Source organism: Coregonus clupeaformis, chromosome 3 (genome assembly GCF_020615455.1).
Source record: "Coregonus clupeaformis isolate EN_2021a chromosome 3, ASM2061545v1, whole genome shotgun sequence".
NCBI classification, from domain to species: Eukaryota; Metazoa; Chordata; class Actinopteri; order Salmoniformes; family Salmonidae; genus Coregonus; species Coregonus clupeaformis.
The window spans coordinates 30,403,358-30,419,113 of record NC_059194.1 but is presented as its reverse complement, the minus strand read 5'-3'; the positions used below and the strand labels follow the sequence as shown (position 1 = coordinate 30,419,113).

The following is a 15,756-nucleotide window of genomic DNA, read 5'->3' as shown; positions in this document are numbered from 1 at the left end:
CGTCAAGGGGGGGTACTGTCACGGATTCAGCCGAGGCTGCCCCTCCTCCTTGCTCGGGCAGGCTTAGGTGTTCGTCGTCACCGGAGTACTAGCTGCTACCGATCCATGTATCTATGTTCGACTTGTTTTGTCTTAATTGGTCACACCTGTTTCCCATCATGTAGTTATGTCTTCCCTATTTAACCCTCTGTCTCACACTGTGTGTTGTGCGTGTTTGTTCATGTTTTGGTTGTCGTTAGTGTGCGGGTTTGTTGCCTCCCTGCGTGGAGGTTGTTGTTCATTCTTTTTACTTACGAGTAAAGTACGCCTTTTGATTAGCTCTGTGTCCTGTGCCTGACTTCACCTACCGCATTACACTGACGCCTTGACACTATGATTTTACTATTAGATGTTCAGTGTTTCATTTTAAACAAATATTTAGAAAGGAACAGTTTCACCATATTAAAATGTAACAGGGTTGACCTTAAAATGAGGGACAGACATAAATAAATCACTAATCACATGAAATAAATGATAATCTTCAGAAATGACTTTGTCAAAGCAACAAAAACTAGGGCTTTACAATAATGGTGAAACTTGGAAAATTGTGGGGATTAAGTAGGTTAACATCTTCCTAGAAGTGACATAGGGTTGACGGAGGGACATGTCAAAATGCTGAATTTTTACACTTTATTCATATAGAAAAATCTGATTTATTGAATTCTCCATGTGGTCTATATTACATGGCGCTTAATTTAATATAACAGGCTTTTAAAAGTCGATATTGGTGTACAATTTCTACTTAAAATATCAGAAGGCACTCATTTAGTGGAACGACCCGCATAAAAAGCTATTTTTAATTTTTTACCATTTTAATTTAAAACAATAGCAGTAAGGTATTTAATTGTTACCTAGAAATGATTTGATATTGAGATCATTACGGCTGCAATTAAAAAATATATAGATTTAAAAAAGTGTGTCGATTGCAGTCACTCCTTGTGCATATATTGATTTTGAGGCAAGGAAACCATAATTCATGTGACAAACAGGTAAATATTTTTGGTATAATGTTAGTGGTTTGTATTCACATACTGCTTTTCTCTAACTCAAATTAGCTTTATATTGTATAGACTAACTACATTCTCAGAAATTGCATTGATGTATCCATTTAGAGGGCCCATGCAATTTTCCACTGACATACTACATCTAACCAGGGCCTTTCCCTAACTAGCAATACCATTTGGATTGCAAATTCAGTGGACAAAAAGGCAGCTTTTCAAAGTACTATACTTCCTCAACCAGATAGATGCCTGTTACTCAGTCAGTCGACTGGTCAGTTTGCTAGAAATGGAGCGACTGAACTTCTCCACCTCTAATGCCTCCTTGCTCAGTCCACTCTTCTCTTGGGACCGTGAAAATCTAGCCCCTAGCGTGTTCATGTCTCTCTGCTTCCTAATCGGCGTTCCCGGGAACATCGCAGTGATGTTCGTCCTTCACCGAAAACAAGATCTATCCAGTTTGAGCCGGAGACTAATGTTGAACTTGGCTGTATCTGACTTGCTCTGCCTCATCTCCCTACCTATATGGATCCACAGCTTTCTCTTCAACTGGGTGCTGGGCCAGGCTGCTTGTAAGTTCTTTACCTTCCTGGTCTACTGTAGCACCTACACCAGCCTGCTGACTGTCAGTCTACTGGGCATCCAACGCTACATGCAGGTCTTCTACCCACAGACTTGGGGCAGTCTAGGATTGACAAAGGAGAGGGGGATTCAGGCTGTCTTGTGGGGGGTAGCCGTGGCTCTGGCTATCCCTAATGGGATGTTGTTCCGCTATTTGAAGCAGGATGAGAGTGGACGGGTGCAGTGCTACTTTTGTTTCACATCAGATGCTGAGCAGGTGGCCCTGTTGCTCCTGGCATCTCTCGTGGGATTTGTAGCTCCATTCTCAATCACTGCCACTGCGTATTTCTGCCTCTATAGGAGGGTGAACCAAACAGCTTTCTCCAGAAGCACCAGGATGACCAAGCTAGTAAGCAGCATTGTTGTGACTTTCTTTGTACTATGGACTCCTCTCCATGTCATTATCCTGCTGGGAGTGGCGGCCATCTTGGCCAACGATAAGGCTCTACTAGAGTTTTGTGATGCCAGTTTGAACATTGTTGGAGCTCTGACCTTTGTCAACAGCTGTGTGAATCCATTCCTCTATGCCTTCGCCTCAAGAAACACCAGACAGCCAGAGAACAGTGACAATCCAGTGTGACTCAGTAGTCACCACTGATCCCAAAGGCATAATAATAATTTTAACAGTGTAATTATTGTGTTACTTACTGTATGTGACAGCCCTGAGTTCAAATGCATGATTATTTGAGTTAATACTTTTCTAGTTAACTAATTTTCTTTGTATTTGAGTATTGAACGGGAAAAATGCATAGGTCGCTTCGTTATCCAAGATTATCCACATAATTTAAGATATACATCTTGTCATCTGTGGTTTCACATGACGAATACAGTACATTCAAAGAGCCCATGCAAATTCCCACTGACACACAACATTTAACCAAGGTGTTACCATAACTACCAACTCAGACTCATTTGGATAGAAAATTCACTGGACAGAAAAACAGCTATTCAGAGTACTGTACTTCCTGTTTCAGATGAAAACTGTACTTCTTCTGACATCCTGTTACTCCAGCCAGTCGACCGGTCAGTCAGTCTCAATGCTAGAAATTGAGAAACTTAACTCCTCCACCTCTAATGCCTCCTTCCTCAGTCCTTCCTCAGCAGACATAAGCCCCTAGTGTGGTCTTGTCTTTCTACTTCCTAATCGGCATTCCCGGGAACATCGCAGTGATGGTCAACCTTCGCCAAAACCAAGATCTATCCAGTTTGAGCCGGATGCTGATGTTGAACCTGACGGTATCTGATCTACTATGCCTCATCACCCTACCTATATGGATCCACAGCAGTCTCTTCAACTGGGTGCTGGGCCGGGTTGCTTGTAAGTTCCTTACCTATCTGGGCTACTGTAGCATCTACACCAGCTTGTCTACTGTCACACTACTGAGTATCCAGCACTAGAGTCTCTAGAAGTGGTGCTGCTTCTAGAGACTCTCCTGGGATTTGTAGTTCCCTTCTCTATCATGGCCACAGCCTATAACCGCCTCCATCGAAGAGTGAACAAAACAGCTTTCTTCAGGAGCCCCTGGATGACTAGATTAGTGACCAGCATCATTGTGACCTTCTTCATACTATGGACTCCTTTCAATGGCATCAACGTGCTGGAAGTGGCAGCTATATTGGCGAAAGATAAGGCTCTGATAGAGTTTTGTAATGCCAGTTTGAGCATTGTTGGAGCTCTGACCTTCATCAACAGCTGTGTGGATCCATTCCTCTACGCCTTCGCCTCCAGAAACACCAGACAGCCAGAGAACAGTGTGACTCCAGAGTGACACAGTAGTCTCTCATCCACTGTAGATTTCCAGCCACTCTCTTATAGGAACTAATAAAACATCCCCTCTCCTCTGCTCTCCCCTCATACTGCTTGAACTCGTTCCTCTCCCCCGCCTGCATCATGGCTGCGATGGTGTTGGTGACCGACATCCCGATGTAGGGCCCCGTGATGATAGGAACAGCAGACCGCACCTCCAGCACTGTAAGAAAGGAAACACACGCATGCACGCACGCACACACACAAACTATAATGACTGACTTCTCAAAGACTGCAGTTCCATGATTAAGTTCCATGATTATAGTAACGCATGGGCTTCAATATTATCAAACCTGACCCTTCATATTTCAAAATGCCTTCATACTTTTAATGCAGAAAAAACTGATGGCAATTTGCAAATGAGTGGAGGCATCTCAGGTTTTTAACTGAAGAGCTGGTTTTATTGTTGCTGGGGCCTCCCAAGGTAATGCCAAACTGATTCATATGTAGATGACCCTTTGAGCAATTAGGCACACCCACACACACACACACACACACACACACACACACACACACACACACATACACTCACAGCTCCCACAGACTGCTGGGCGGTAGTAAGGTCATTCCACGAAATGAGTGCATTTTGCATCCCTTTTATATTTTAAGTAGAAATTGTGCACAAATATTGCATGAAAACAATGTTATATTAAATGAAGTGCCTTAATTTGAATAAAGACTTGCTAAAGTTCCCTCTGTGCACCCTCTGTGACTTCTAGGAAGATTTTAACCCACGTAACCCAAGTTTTCACCATCATTGTAAAGCCCTAGTTATTATGATGTTTTTTTATTTATTTAATGTGATTAGTGATTATTTTTAAGAAAACAAAAACAAACTGTCCCTCATTTTAAGGTCAACTCTGTTAAGTAAATTGAACTCTCGTTGTAATACGATGAAACTATTCCTTTTAAAATATTCAAAAGAAACATTGAACAACTTATATCCAAACCATAGGGTAAGAGCAGGTGAGCTGGTTCTACTCATTTTGGCAATTTCTGGTGTTTTTTTGTGGAACGCTGAGCGGGTTGAGCATAACACGTCAACCCTGTTACCAATAGATAGACAGGATAGAAATGTTTAAACAAGTACACATTTTTGTGAAGCTTGCATTCAATTTTCCCTCCCTGTCGCACACAGCTAGTTTACATTCCCCCTCTCACAAGGGGATTCATGATTTAAAAGGAAATCGTCACTGTTACTGTCAACCCTGTTACTTTACTTGGCACTTAGGCCTACTATTGTCATTTTTTTATTTAACCTATTGAGATGGGAGAAAATTTTTTATTAAGTTGAACATGTGCTCTTCATGACAGAATGTTACACTATGGTGAAACAAATGTTTTTTTCGACCAAGTTACTGTAAGGGTTGGTGTGAGGTGTGACCCAGGTGCGGTGCAGGATAGACAGTAGGCAGTAGGCAGAGATGGTGAAACAAGGATCTTTACTGGTGGTCCCGAAGCCAGGATACAAATGCCTACAGGGCCTTAGATGCCTAAGGTTGTCAGAGGATGACACCAAGTGGGTCGCTCCGGAACTGCGACCCCCTCCTGTAACAAGTTACACTACTCAATATGCACCCCATTGGTAGAATGACCCAGTAATTGCCCATAATTCCCCTCTCATGTTCTCTCTGAGATTGGCTGCTGAGACAGATACGGTCCTAGCATACTGATATGCCGTGCCCACTGGTCACATACACACAGTGAATGAGAGGTCTCTGTGGATAACCCCTATTAGCAGCAGACAGTTCATACCCCCGAGACTCACTGTTAAGAAAAACTGACAATGATGAGAGAGGAGAATAGGTCAACCACTTTGTTTCAAGTTCAAAAGCATGTTGTTGTCACTTGTCCCTTTGATCCTATTCAGTCAATTGTTCGGATATACAAGCCATGTTTTCACTCTCATACAGACACCAAGAAGAAGAGAACCACACACACACACACACACACACACACACAAACATAATCTCTCTCTATCAGTACTCACATCCAGAGGAGACAAGGCTGACGATGATGGAGGTGGATGTGGAGGAGCTCTGGACTGGTACAGTGACTAGTATCCCCACCATCAGCCTGGCTAATGGGTTAGGCAGCACTGCATTGTCCTTGAAGATATCCCCCGCTATTTTACCTTCAGTAACACACATACAGGACATATTACCCCAGGTCAAAAGACAGAGTTTCCACCTAGTTCAAAGTACTATAGTATAAACAGCATTTGACTTACAGTACCCTATCCAAAAAAGTACCATGTCATGAATCAGTTTGTCGTTACCTTGGGACTATCAGGTTCTATCTGCGCAAAGCATAGTTCTGAGATATTGAGCATCAAAGTTTTCACATCTCAGGACTGTTTTGTAGTGAATTCATATTTCATAACCCATTAAGGTCATCGCCTTAATAAGTCCCTAAAGTGCAGAGTACATATACTGTAGTCAACAGGTTTCAACAGGTTTCAACTGGTTTCCTCCTCATAGTCATCAAAATGGACAAGTCAGTATATCTGACTAGACACGTCCAGAGAGGACAGACAGTGTAACCCATCCACTAGTTATGGTGGGACAGAAAATCAGTCATTAACTAATTAATAACCCCCCTGGAGGGACAGTTAAGTCTAATCTACTCACCGCCAGCCAGCTGGAACACTGAACTCAGTTTGTATAAAGAACAGACGAGGATGAGGAAGAGGAGGAGGAGGAGGAGGAAGAGGACGAGAGGAGGAGGAGGAGGAGGAAGAGGAGGAGGAGGAGGAGAGGAGGAGGATTGTGGAGAAGTTGATAAAGAGTTCTCTCATTCTGCTAGGAATAAGCTCTATGTCAGGTTCTGTAGTGGTGGCTGATCAAAACAAGCAGAGAGAAACACTACAGAGTCAGACAACAAAAGAACAAGAAAGAAAAAGATAGAAAGAAGGAACGCATTATTACAATGTTTCTTCCTGAAGAACAAACCAACATTTGACGTAGTTTATAAATGGTTTCATTTTCACCAGATAAGGCAGCAATGTCATGACTGGCTACTAGGACATCTCAAGGCTTATCCCCCACATTCAATCTATGACATGGTCCGTTGTATGAGAGTACAGTCGTGGTCCAAAGTTTTGAGAATGACACAAGTATCGGTCTTCACAAAGTTTGCTGCTTCAGTGTTTTTAGATGTTACTATGGTATACTGAAAATAATTACAAGCATTCCATAAGTGTCAAAGGCTTTTTTTGATAATTACATTAAGTTTCTGCAAAGAGTCAATATTTGCAGTGTTGACCCTTCTTTTTCAAGACCTCTGCAATCCGCCCTGGCATGCTGTCAATTAACTTCTGAGCCACATCCTGACTGATGGCAGCCGATTCTTGCATAATCAATGCTTGGAGTTTGTCAGAATTTGTGGGTTTTTGTTTGTCCACCCGCCTCTTGAGGATCGACCACAAGTTCTCAATGGGATTAAGGTCTGGGGAGTTTCCTGGCCATGGACCCAAAATGTCAATGTTTTGTTCCCCGAGCCACTTAGTTATCACTTTTGCCTTATGGCAAAGTGCTCCATCATGCTAGAAAAGGCTTTGTTCGTCACCAAACTGTTCTTGGATGGTTGGGAGAAGTTGCTCTCGGCGGATGTGTTGGTACCATTCTTTATTCATGCCTGTGTTCTTAGGCAAAATTGTGAGTGAGCCCACTCCCTTGGCTGAGAAGCAACCCCACACATGAATGGTCTCAGGATGCTTTACTGTTGGCATGACACAGGACTGATGGTAGCGCTCACCTTGTCTTCTCCGGACAAGCTTTTTTCTGGATATCCCAAACAATTGGAAAGGGGATTCATCAGAGAAAAGGACTTTATCCCAGTCCTCAGCAGTCCAATTCCTGTACCTTTTGCAGAATATCAGTCTGTCCCTGATGTTTTTCCTGGAGAGAAGTTGCTTCCTCACTGCCCTTCTTGACACCAGGCCATCATTCAAAAATATGTGCCTCACTGTGCGTGCAGATGCACTCACACCTGCCTGCTGCCATTCCTGAGCAAGCTCTGCACTGGTGGTGCCCCGATCCCGCAGCTGAATCAACTTTACGAGACGGTCCTGGTGCTTGCTGGACTTTCTTGGGCGCCCTGAAGCCATCTTCACAACAATTGAACCTCTCTCCCTGAAGTTCTTGATTATCCGATAAATGGTTGATTTAGGTGCAATCTTACTAGCAGCAATATCCTTGCCTGTGAAGCCCTTTTTGTGCAAAGCAATGATGACAGCACATGTTTCCTTGCAGGTAACCATGGTTAACAGAGGAAGAACAATGATTTCAAGCACCACCCTCCTTTTAAAGCTTCCAGTCTGTTATTCTAACTCAATCAGCATGACAGAGTGATCTCCAGCCTTGTCCTCGTCAACAATGTCACCTGTGTTAACGAGAGAAAAAATCAACACCAACTTTAATTCCAGACATTAAACTGCAGTACTGTTCACTTATCAGACAGTCATGGAACAGGGACAAACACTGGCCTTACATAACCCTGTCTGCTTTCACTGTGTGCATCCTTTCACCAGCTGGCAAGAGCGACAGACACGATGGCGGGCAATTAAATGTGAACAAAGGCAGGCTGCATTTTATTAATTGACAGCTGTCCTTGATGTAAGGGGTCAAAAGTAATCTGCACCTAGACAGGACTGGAGATACACTTGTTTTGTAGACTTCATCCCTATCAGTCAAGGCCTTGTCAGATGAAGAGAACATCAATGTCCTCAGAAATATCACTGTCCTCGTTTTCCCCCTCTAAACTCCAGAAGGAAAAAAAAGTTCCTGTGCTAATGCTTGTCAAACAGTCAGCCTTTCTTCCAAGGTGTCTCGTTCTCTCTGTAGGTGAATGCTTTTTTCATGTCTAAACTGACGCTTTAGATGGTTTTCAGATTGGGGACACCTGTGGAGGCCACTAATGCGTTCATAAAAGCCTAGTCATTGTTTTAGTGATGATAGCACTCTGGTGTTCTGTGTCATCTTTTTGGTTGGAATGTGCAGAATGGAGCTGTTATCTGAGTGTGGTAATTTGTACCAACAGAGCTGAAAGTAAGAGTAGGCTAATTCTGTATATAGATCTACAGAAAGAACTGAGTGTAACTCTGAAATCCTTTAAGTGTTAATGTGTGGTGTGTGTGTGTATGCATGTATGTGTGTGTGTTGTGTGTGTGTGTTCTGGTTGATGTCTTTTCAGAGAGATCGGTCAAAATTGTATGATGGGCTGATTGCTTATCAGGTGGAATAAATTCCTGTGTCCAATTTCGGAATATGACAGAATCCGGGTGTGATGTCCTTTTTTGTTTTTCTAGAAGAGTGCAAAGTAATGTTTATTTAGGTTGGGGGGGGAGTTTCAGTTTTTCCATGGATAAAAAGACAGTCTTCTTTGGTTTAACTGAGAACTTGTATACAAGCCTCATGTGTGTAAAGACACAGATTTTCTCTCTTTTATAGATTATTCTAAAGACCTGTGTAAACACCTAAGTCTTATTTTTGCTAGACTCTGTTTTATTTTGTATCATGTATTCATGCACACTGCATTTGCTTGAGTGCTAATCCATTAGTTGATTTGAGTAAATGCATTCCTTGTTTATAGAGCAACTCTTTGATTGACTATACGTTCATAATTTAATATTTGTAAATCCTAAATTGTCTAGTTATTTATACTACACATAGCATATGCTTGGGTTCCACCTTGACATCCCTGATCTACTTGACTCAATAAATGAATACTAGAACATTGGTAGCCAGGATTAGCTATTTGTATCTAGCGTCTTAATAACGGTGCAAGATAAACACATGTTCATTATAGTCATACTGAGTCAGTGATGCAATGATTCGCTATCTTGCTAGATCCTCCAGAGACTCACAGGGCCTGTTGCATTTATTCACATGATAACGGAGTCAGATTGATAAATTACATTTTTTATTATTTAACACAATTCTTCCTGAACTGTATGCATACTTTGTATTTGTAGTTATTATGGATCCCCATTAGCTGCTGCCAAGGCACCAGCTACTCTTCCTGGGGTCCAGCAAAATTAAAGCAGAATTTGCCATTTTAAAAACATTACAATACATTCACAGATTTCACAACACACTGTGTGCCCTCAGGCACCTACTCCACCACTACCACATATCTACAGTACAAAATTCATGTGTACATGTGTGTATAGTGCGTATGTTATCGTGTGTGTGTGTATGCATGTGTCTGTGCCTATGTTTGTGTTGCTTCACAGTCCCCACTGTTCCATAAGGTGTATTTTAATCTGTTTTTCTAATCTAATTTTACTGCTTGCATCAGCTACTTGATGTGGAATAGAGTTTCATGTAGTCATGGCTCTATGTAGTACTATGCGCCTCCCATAGTCTGTTCTGGACTTGGGGACTGTGAGGAGACCTCTTGTGGCATGTCTTGTGGGGTATGCATGGGTGTCCGAGCTGTGCGCCAGTAGTTCAATCAGACACTTCAGTGCATTCAACATGTCAATACCTCTCATAAATACAAGTAGTGATGAAGTCAATCTCTCCTCCACTTTGAGCCAGGAGAGATTGACATGCATATTATTAATATTAGCTCTCTGTGTGCATCCAAGGGACAGCTGTGCTGCCCTGTTCTGAGATTTTTGGTTCAAACCACCGTGTATTTGTGAGACGCGGTGTGGGTTTATGGATGATCTCCGCATGTGTAGTTCCCAACGTAAAGCATGGAGGAGGAGGTGTTATGGTGTGGGGGTGCTTTGCTGGTGACACTGTCTGTGATTTATTTAGAATTCAAGGCACACTTAACCAGCATGGCTACCACAGCATTCTGCAGCGATACGCCATCCCATCTGGTTTGGGCTTAGTGGGACTATCATTTGTTTTTCAACAGGACAATGACCCAACACACCTCCAGGTTGTGTAAGGGCTATTTGACCAAGAAGGAGAGTGATGGAGTGCTGCATCAGAAGACCTGGCCTCCACAATCACCAGACCTCAACTCAATTGAAATGGTTTGGGATGAGTAAGACCGCAGAGTGAAGGAAAAGTAGCCAACAAGTGCTCAGCATATGTGGGAACTCCTTCAAGACTGTTGGAAAAACATTCCAGGTGAAGCTGGTTGAGAGAATGCGAAGAGTGTGCAAAGCTGTCATCAAGGCAAAGGGTGGCTATTTGAAGAATCTCAAATATAAAATATATTTTCATTTGTTTAACACTTTTTTGGTTACTACATGATTCCATATGTGTTATTTCATAGTTGTGATGTCTTCACTATTATTCAACAATGTAAAAAAAAAATTTTTAATAAAGAAAACCCTTTGAATGAGTAGGTGTGTCCAAACTTTTGACTGGTACTGTAAGTTTTTCCAGCAGCAGACTATGATCGATAATGTCAAAAGCCACACTGAAGTCTAACAAAACAGGCCTTCTATGAGAAATATATATAGGTTTTCTTGAAGCACAGAAAATGCCCTTGAGCCAAATATTAATAATCAATCACTAAGCAACTGTCACCAACTTCATGATGGATGACATGTTTATACAGCCTTATTTACTCACCGATAAAATTGTATCATAATTTAATAATCTGTGCAAAGCATGTAATGTCATAAGGATAAAAGTTAGATAGCTTCAAAATGCAGGGTTTACATGCATGGTAAGTAATCTGATTACCATTATCCTCAGTTAAAAGACTTACTTCAGGGTTTATCATAATATGATACTATCATATCACCACATCGATTTTATAAATAGATCTTACCTTAGTTTTTCCCTTAGCTTTATTGTTCCTTTGATAAAGTGTATACTCCCAAAGAAGATACTCTATGTAAGGAAAACTTGATACCAGACTTATTATTTAACAACTGACTGATTGAAAAGGGACACCACATTTCTTACTGATTAACTGTTCACATCAATTGGGCTCACATTGTTAACCAAAAACAACAATTGAGAACATTAATATCACATTAATGACACATCAACTGAGGTATTCAAGATAGTAGTTTCTATTAAATTGACCCATCTTCTTTTTTTTTTTTTTTTTTTTTTAGGGGGTAGATTAGCTTTAATATTTCAGATAGATTGTAACTTCCATCAATGTAATTGTCTGCATCATTTCCAATCCCCCATATGTTTTTTTTTCTCGCAAAATATATATATATATATATATATATATATATATATATATATACAGTGGGGAAAAAAGTATTTAGTCAGCCACCAATTGTGCAAGTTCTCCCACGTAAAAAGATGAGAGAGGCCTGTAATTTTCATCATAGGTACACGTCAACTATGACAGACAAATTGAGGAAAAAAAATCCAGAAAATCACATTGTAGGATTTTTAATGAATTTATTTGCAAATGATGGTGGAAAATAAGTATTTGGTCACCTACAAACAAGCAAGATTTCTGGCTCTCACAGACCTGTAACTTCTTCTTTAAGAGGCTCCTCTGTCCTCCACTCGTTACCTGTATTAATGGCACCTGTTTGAACTTGTTATCAGTATAAAAGACACCTGTCCACAACCTCAAACAGTCACACTCCAAACTCCACTATGGCCAAGACCAAAGAGCTGTCAAAGGACACCAGAAACAAAATTGTAGACCTGCACCAGGCTGGGAAGACTGAATCTACAATAGGTAAGCAGCTTGGTTTGAAGAAATCAACTGTGGGAGCAATTATTAGGAAATGGAAGACATAAAAGACCACTGATAATCTCCCTCGATCTGGGGCTCCACGCAAGATCTCACCCCGTGGGGTCAAAATGATCACAAGAACGGTGAGCAAAAATCCCAGAACCACACCTAGTGAATGACCTGCAGAGAGCTGGGACCAAAGTAACAAAGCCTACCATCAGTAACACACTACGCCACCAGGGACTCAAATCCTGCAGTGCCAGACGTGTCCCCCTGCTTAAGCCAGTACATGTCCAGGCCTGTCTGAAGTTTGCTAGAGTGCATTTGGATGATCCAGAAGAGGATTGGGAGAATGTCATATGGTCAGATGAAACCAAAATAAAACTTTTTGGTAAAAACTCAACTCGTCGTGTTTGGAGGACAAAGAATGCTGAGTTGCATCCAAAGAACACCATATCTACTGTGAAGCATGGGGGTGGAAACATCATGCTTTGGGGCTGTTTTTCTGCAAAGGGACCAGGACGACTGATCCGTGTAAAGGAAAGAATGAATGGGGCCATGTATCGTGAGATTTTGAGTGAAAACCTCCTTCCATCAGCAAGGGCATTGAAGATGAAACGTGGCTGGGTCTTTCAGCATGACAATGATCCCAAACACACCGCCCGGGCAACGAAGGAGTGGCTTCGTAAGAAGCATTTCAAGGTCCTGGAGTGGCCTAGCCAGTCTCCAGATCTCAACCCCATAGAAAATCTTTGGAGGGAGTTGAAAGTCCGTGTTGCCCAGCGACAGCCCCAAAACATCACTGCTCTAGAGATCTGCATGGAGGAATGGGCCAAAATACCAGCAACAGTGTGTGAAAACCTTGTGAAGACTTACAGAAAACATTTGACCTGTGTTATTGCCAACAAAGGGTATATAACAAAGTATTGAGAAACTTTTGTTATTGACCAAATACTTATTTTTTTCCACCATAATTTGCAAATAAATTCATAAAAAATCCTACAATGTGATTTTCTGGAATTTTTTTTCTCATTTTGTCTGTCATAGTTGACGTGTACCTATGATGAAAATTACAGGCCTCTCTCATCTTTTTAAGTGGGAGAACTTGCACAATTGGTGGCTGACTAAATACTTTTTTTCCCCACTGTATCTAGATCCTCTATGAGGCTGTGGATGGATTCAAGTTGTGGATTTAAAAGAAAACATGAATCATCAGCGTACAATTACACCTTTGTTTTTAAGCCCTGGATTTCTAATCCCTTTATTATTGTTAGATCTGATTTTAATAGCTAACATCTCGATGGCAATAATAAATAGATATGCCGATAGTGGACAACCTTGTTTCACTCCTCTTGACAGTTAAAAACTTTCTGAGAAATAGCCATTATTTACTATTTTACACCTAGGGTTACTATACGTGATTTTAACCCAATTTATAAGAGATTGTCCAAAATTGAAACGCTCCAGGCATTTATAAACAGTGGGGAGAACAAGTATTTGATACACTGCCGATTTTGCAGATTTTCCTACTTACAAAGCATGTAGAGGTCTGTAATTTTTATCATAGGTACACTTCAACTGTGAGAGACGGAATCTACAACAAAAATCCAGAAAATCACATTGTATGATTTTTAAGTAATTAATTTGCATTTTATTGCATGACATAAGTATTTGATACATCAGAAAAGCAGAACTTAATATTTTGGTACAGAAACCTTTGTTTGCAATTACAGAGATCATACGTTTCCTGTAGGTCTTGACCAGGTTTGCACACACTGCAGCAGGGATTTTGGCCCACTCCTCCATACAGACCTTCTCCAGATCCTTCAGGTCGCTGGGCAATACAGACTTTCAGCTCCCTCCAAAGATGTTCAATTGGGTTCAGGTCTGGAGACTGGCTAGGCCACTCCAGGACCTTGAGATGCTTCTTACGGAGCCACTCCTTAGTTGCCCTGGCTGTGTGTTTCGGGTCGTTGTCATGCTGGAAGAGCCAGCCACGACCCATCTTCAGTGCTCTTACTGAGGGAAGGAGGTTGTTGGCCAAGATCTCGCGATACATGGCCCCATCCATCCTCCCCTCAATACGGTGCAGTTGTCCTGTCCCCTTTGCAGAAAAGCATCCCCAAAGAATGATGTTTCCACCTCCATGCTTCACGGTTGGGATGGTGTTCTTGGGGTTGTACTCATCCTTCTTCTTCCTCCAAACACAGTGAGTGGAGTTTAGACCAAAAAGCTTTATTTTTGTCTCATCAGACCACATGACCTTCTCCCATTCCTCCTCTGGATCATCCAGATGGTCATTGGCAAACTTCAGATGGGCCTAGACATGCGCTGGCTTGAGCAGGGGGACCTTGCGTGCGCTGCAGGATTTTAATCCATGACGGCGTAGTGTGTTACTAATGGTTTTCTTTGAGACTGTGGTCCCAGCTCTCTTCAGGTCATTGACCAGGTCCTGCCGTGTAGTTCTGGGCTGATCCCTCACCTTCCTCATGATCATTGATGCCCCACGAGGTGAGATCTTGCAAGGAGCCCCAGACCGAGGGTGATTGACCGTCATCTTGAACTTCTTCCATTTTCTAATAATTGCGCCAACAGTTGTTGCCTTCTCACCAAGCTGCTTGCCTATTGTCCTGTAGCCCATCCCAGCCTTGTGCAGGTCTACAATTGTATCCCTGATATCCTTACACAGCTCTCTGGTCTTGGCCATTGTGGAGAGGTTGGAGTCTGTTTGATGAGTGTGTGGACAGGTGTCTTTTATACGGGTAACGAGTTCAAACAGGTGCAGTTAATACAGGTAATGAGTGGAGAACAGGAGGGCTTCATAAAGAAAAACTAACAGGTCTGTGAGAGCCGGAATTCTTCCTGGTTGGTAGGTGATCAAATACTTATGTCATGCAATAAAATGCAAATTAATTACTTAAAAATCATACAATGTGATTTTCTGGATTTTTGTTTTAGACTCCGTCTCTCACAGTTGAAGTGTACCTATGACAAAAATTACAGACCTCTACATGCTTTGTAAGTAGGAAAACCTGCAAAATCGGCAGTGTATCAAATACTTGTTCTCCCCACTGTATATCTATAGCTATTTAAAAATATATATCCATTCAAATATCTTATTTTCCATAATTATCGATTAATATGCGTAATAATGTTGGCAGTTTAGGCGTAGGATTTTAACCTATAACCCGGATTGCCATTGTATTACATTACATTTTTGACAAGCAATTATTATTTTGTTCCTTTGATAAAGTGTATACTCCCAAAGAAGATACTCTATGTAAGGAAAACTTGATACCAGACTTATTATTTAACAACTGACTGTTTGAAAAGGGACACCACATTTCTTACTGATTAACTGTTCACATCATTTGGGCTCACATTGTTAACCAAAAACAACAATTGAGAACATTAATATCAGGATAGTAGTTTCTATTAAATTGACCCATCTTAGTTTCTATCATGGTTAAGCTGAGGTGTTTGTTCAATAGGTCATCATTTAATTTAGCCTCTGAGTGTAGATTAGAAACTGAATGAGATGAAGGTTTTTGTATTTGATTAATAACACGTTATTTGCTTCTTAAAGCAGGGGAAATATGACATCTAGTAGTTAGAAAACTGTAATATTATAGTTTTCTCCATTACTGCCGGTCCTCAGTGTAATTCAAGGTG

General features: G+C 41.4%; 1 protein-coding gene across 1 annotated transcript; it reads left to right on the top strand.

The window, feature by feature from the left end:
* The first annotated feature begins 1,326 nt into the window (after positions 1-1,326).
* On the top strand, positions 1,327-2,238 carry LOC123481738 (apelin receptor-like). The gene has a single exon (XM_045206584.1). It carries the CDS (start codon positions 1,327-1,329, stop codon positions 2,236-2,238), a length of 912 nt encoding a protein of 303 aa, XP_045062519.1.
* The last annotated feature ends 13,518 nt before the right edge of the window (positions 2,239-15,756 follow it).

Excerpts from the sequence above, each read along its gene's own strand:
- LOC123481738 (XM_045206584.1), top strand. The coding sequence starts at position 1,327 with ATGGAGCGACTGAACTTCTCCACCTCTAATGCCTCCTTGCTCAGTCCA.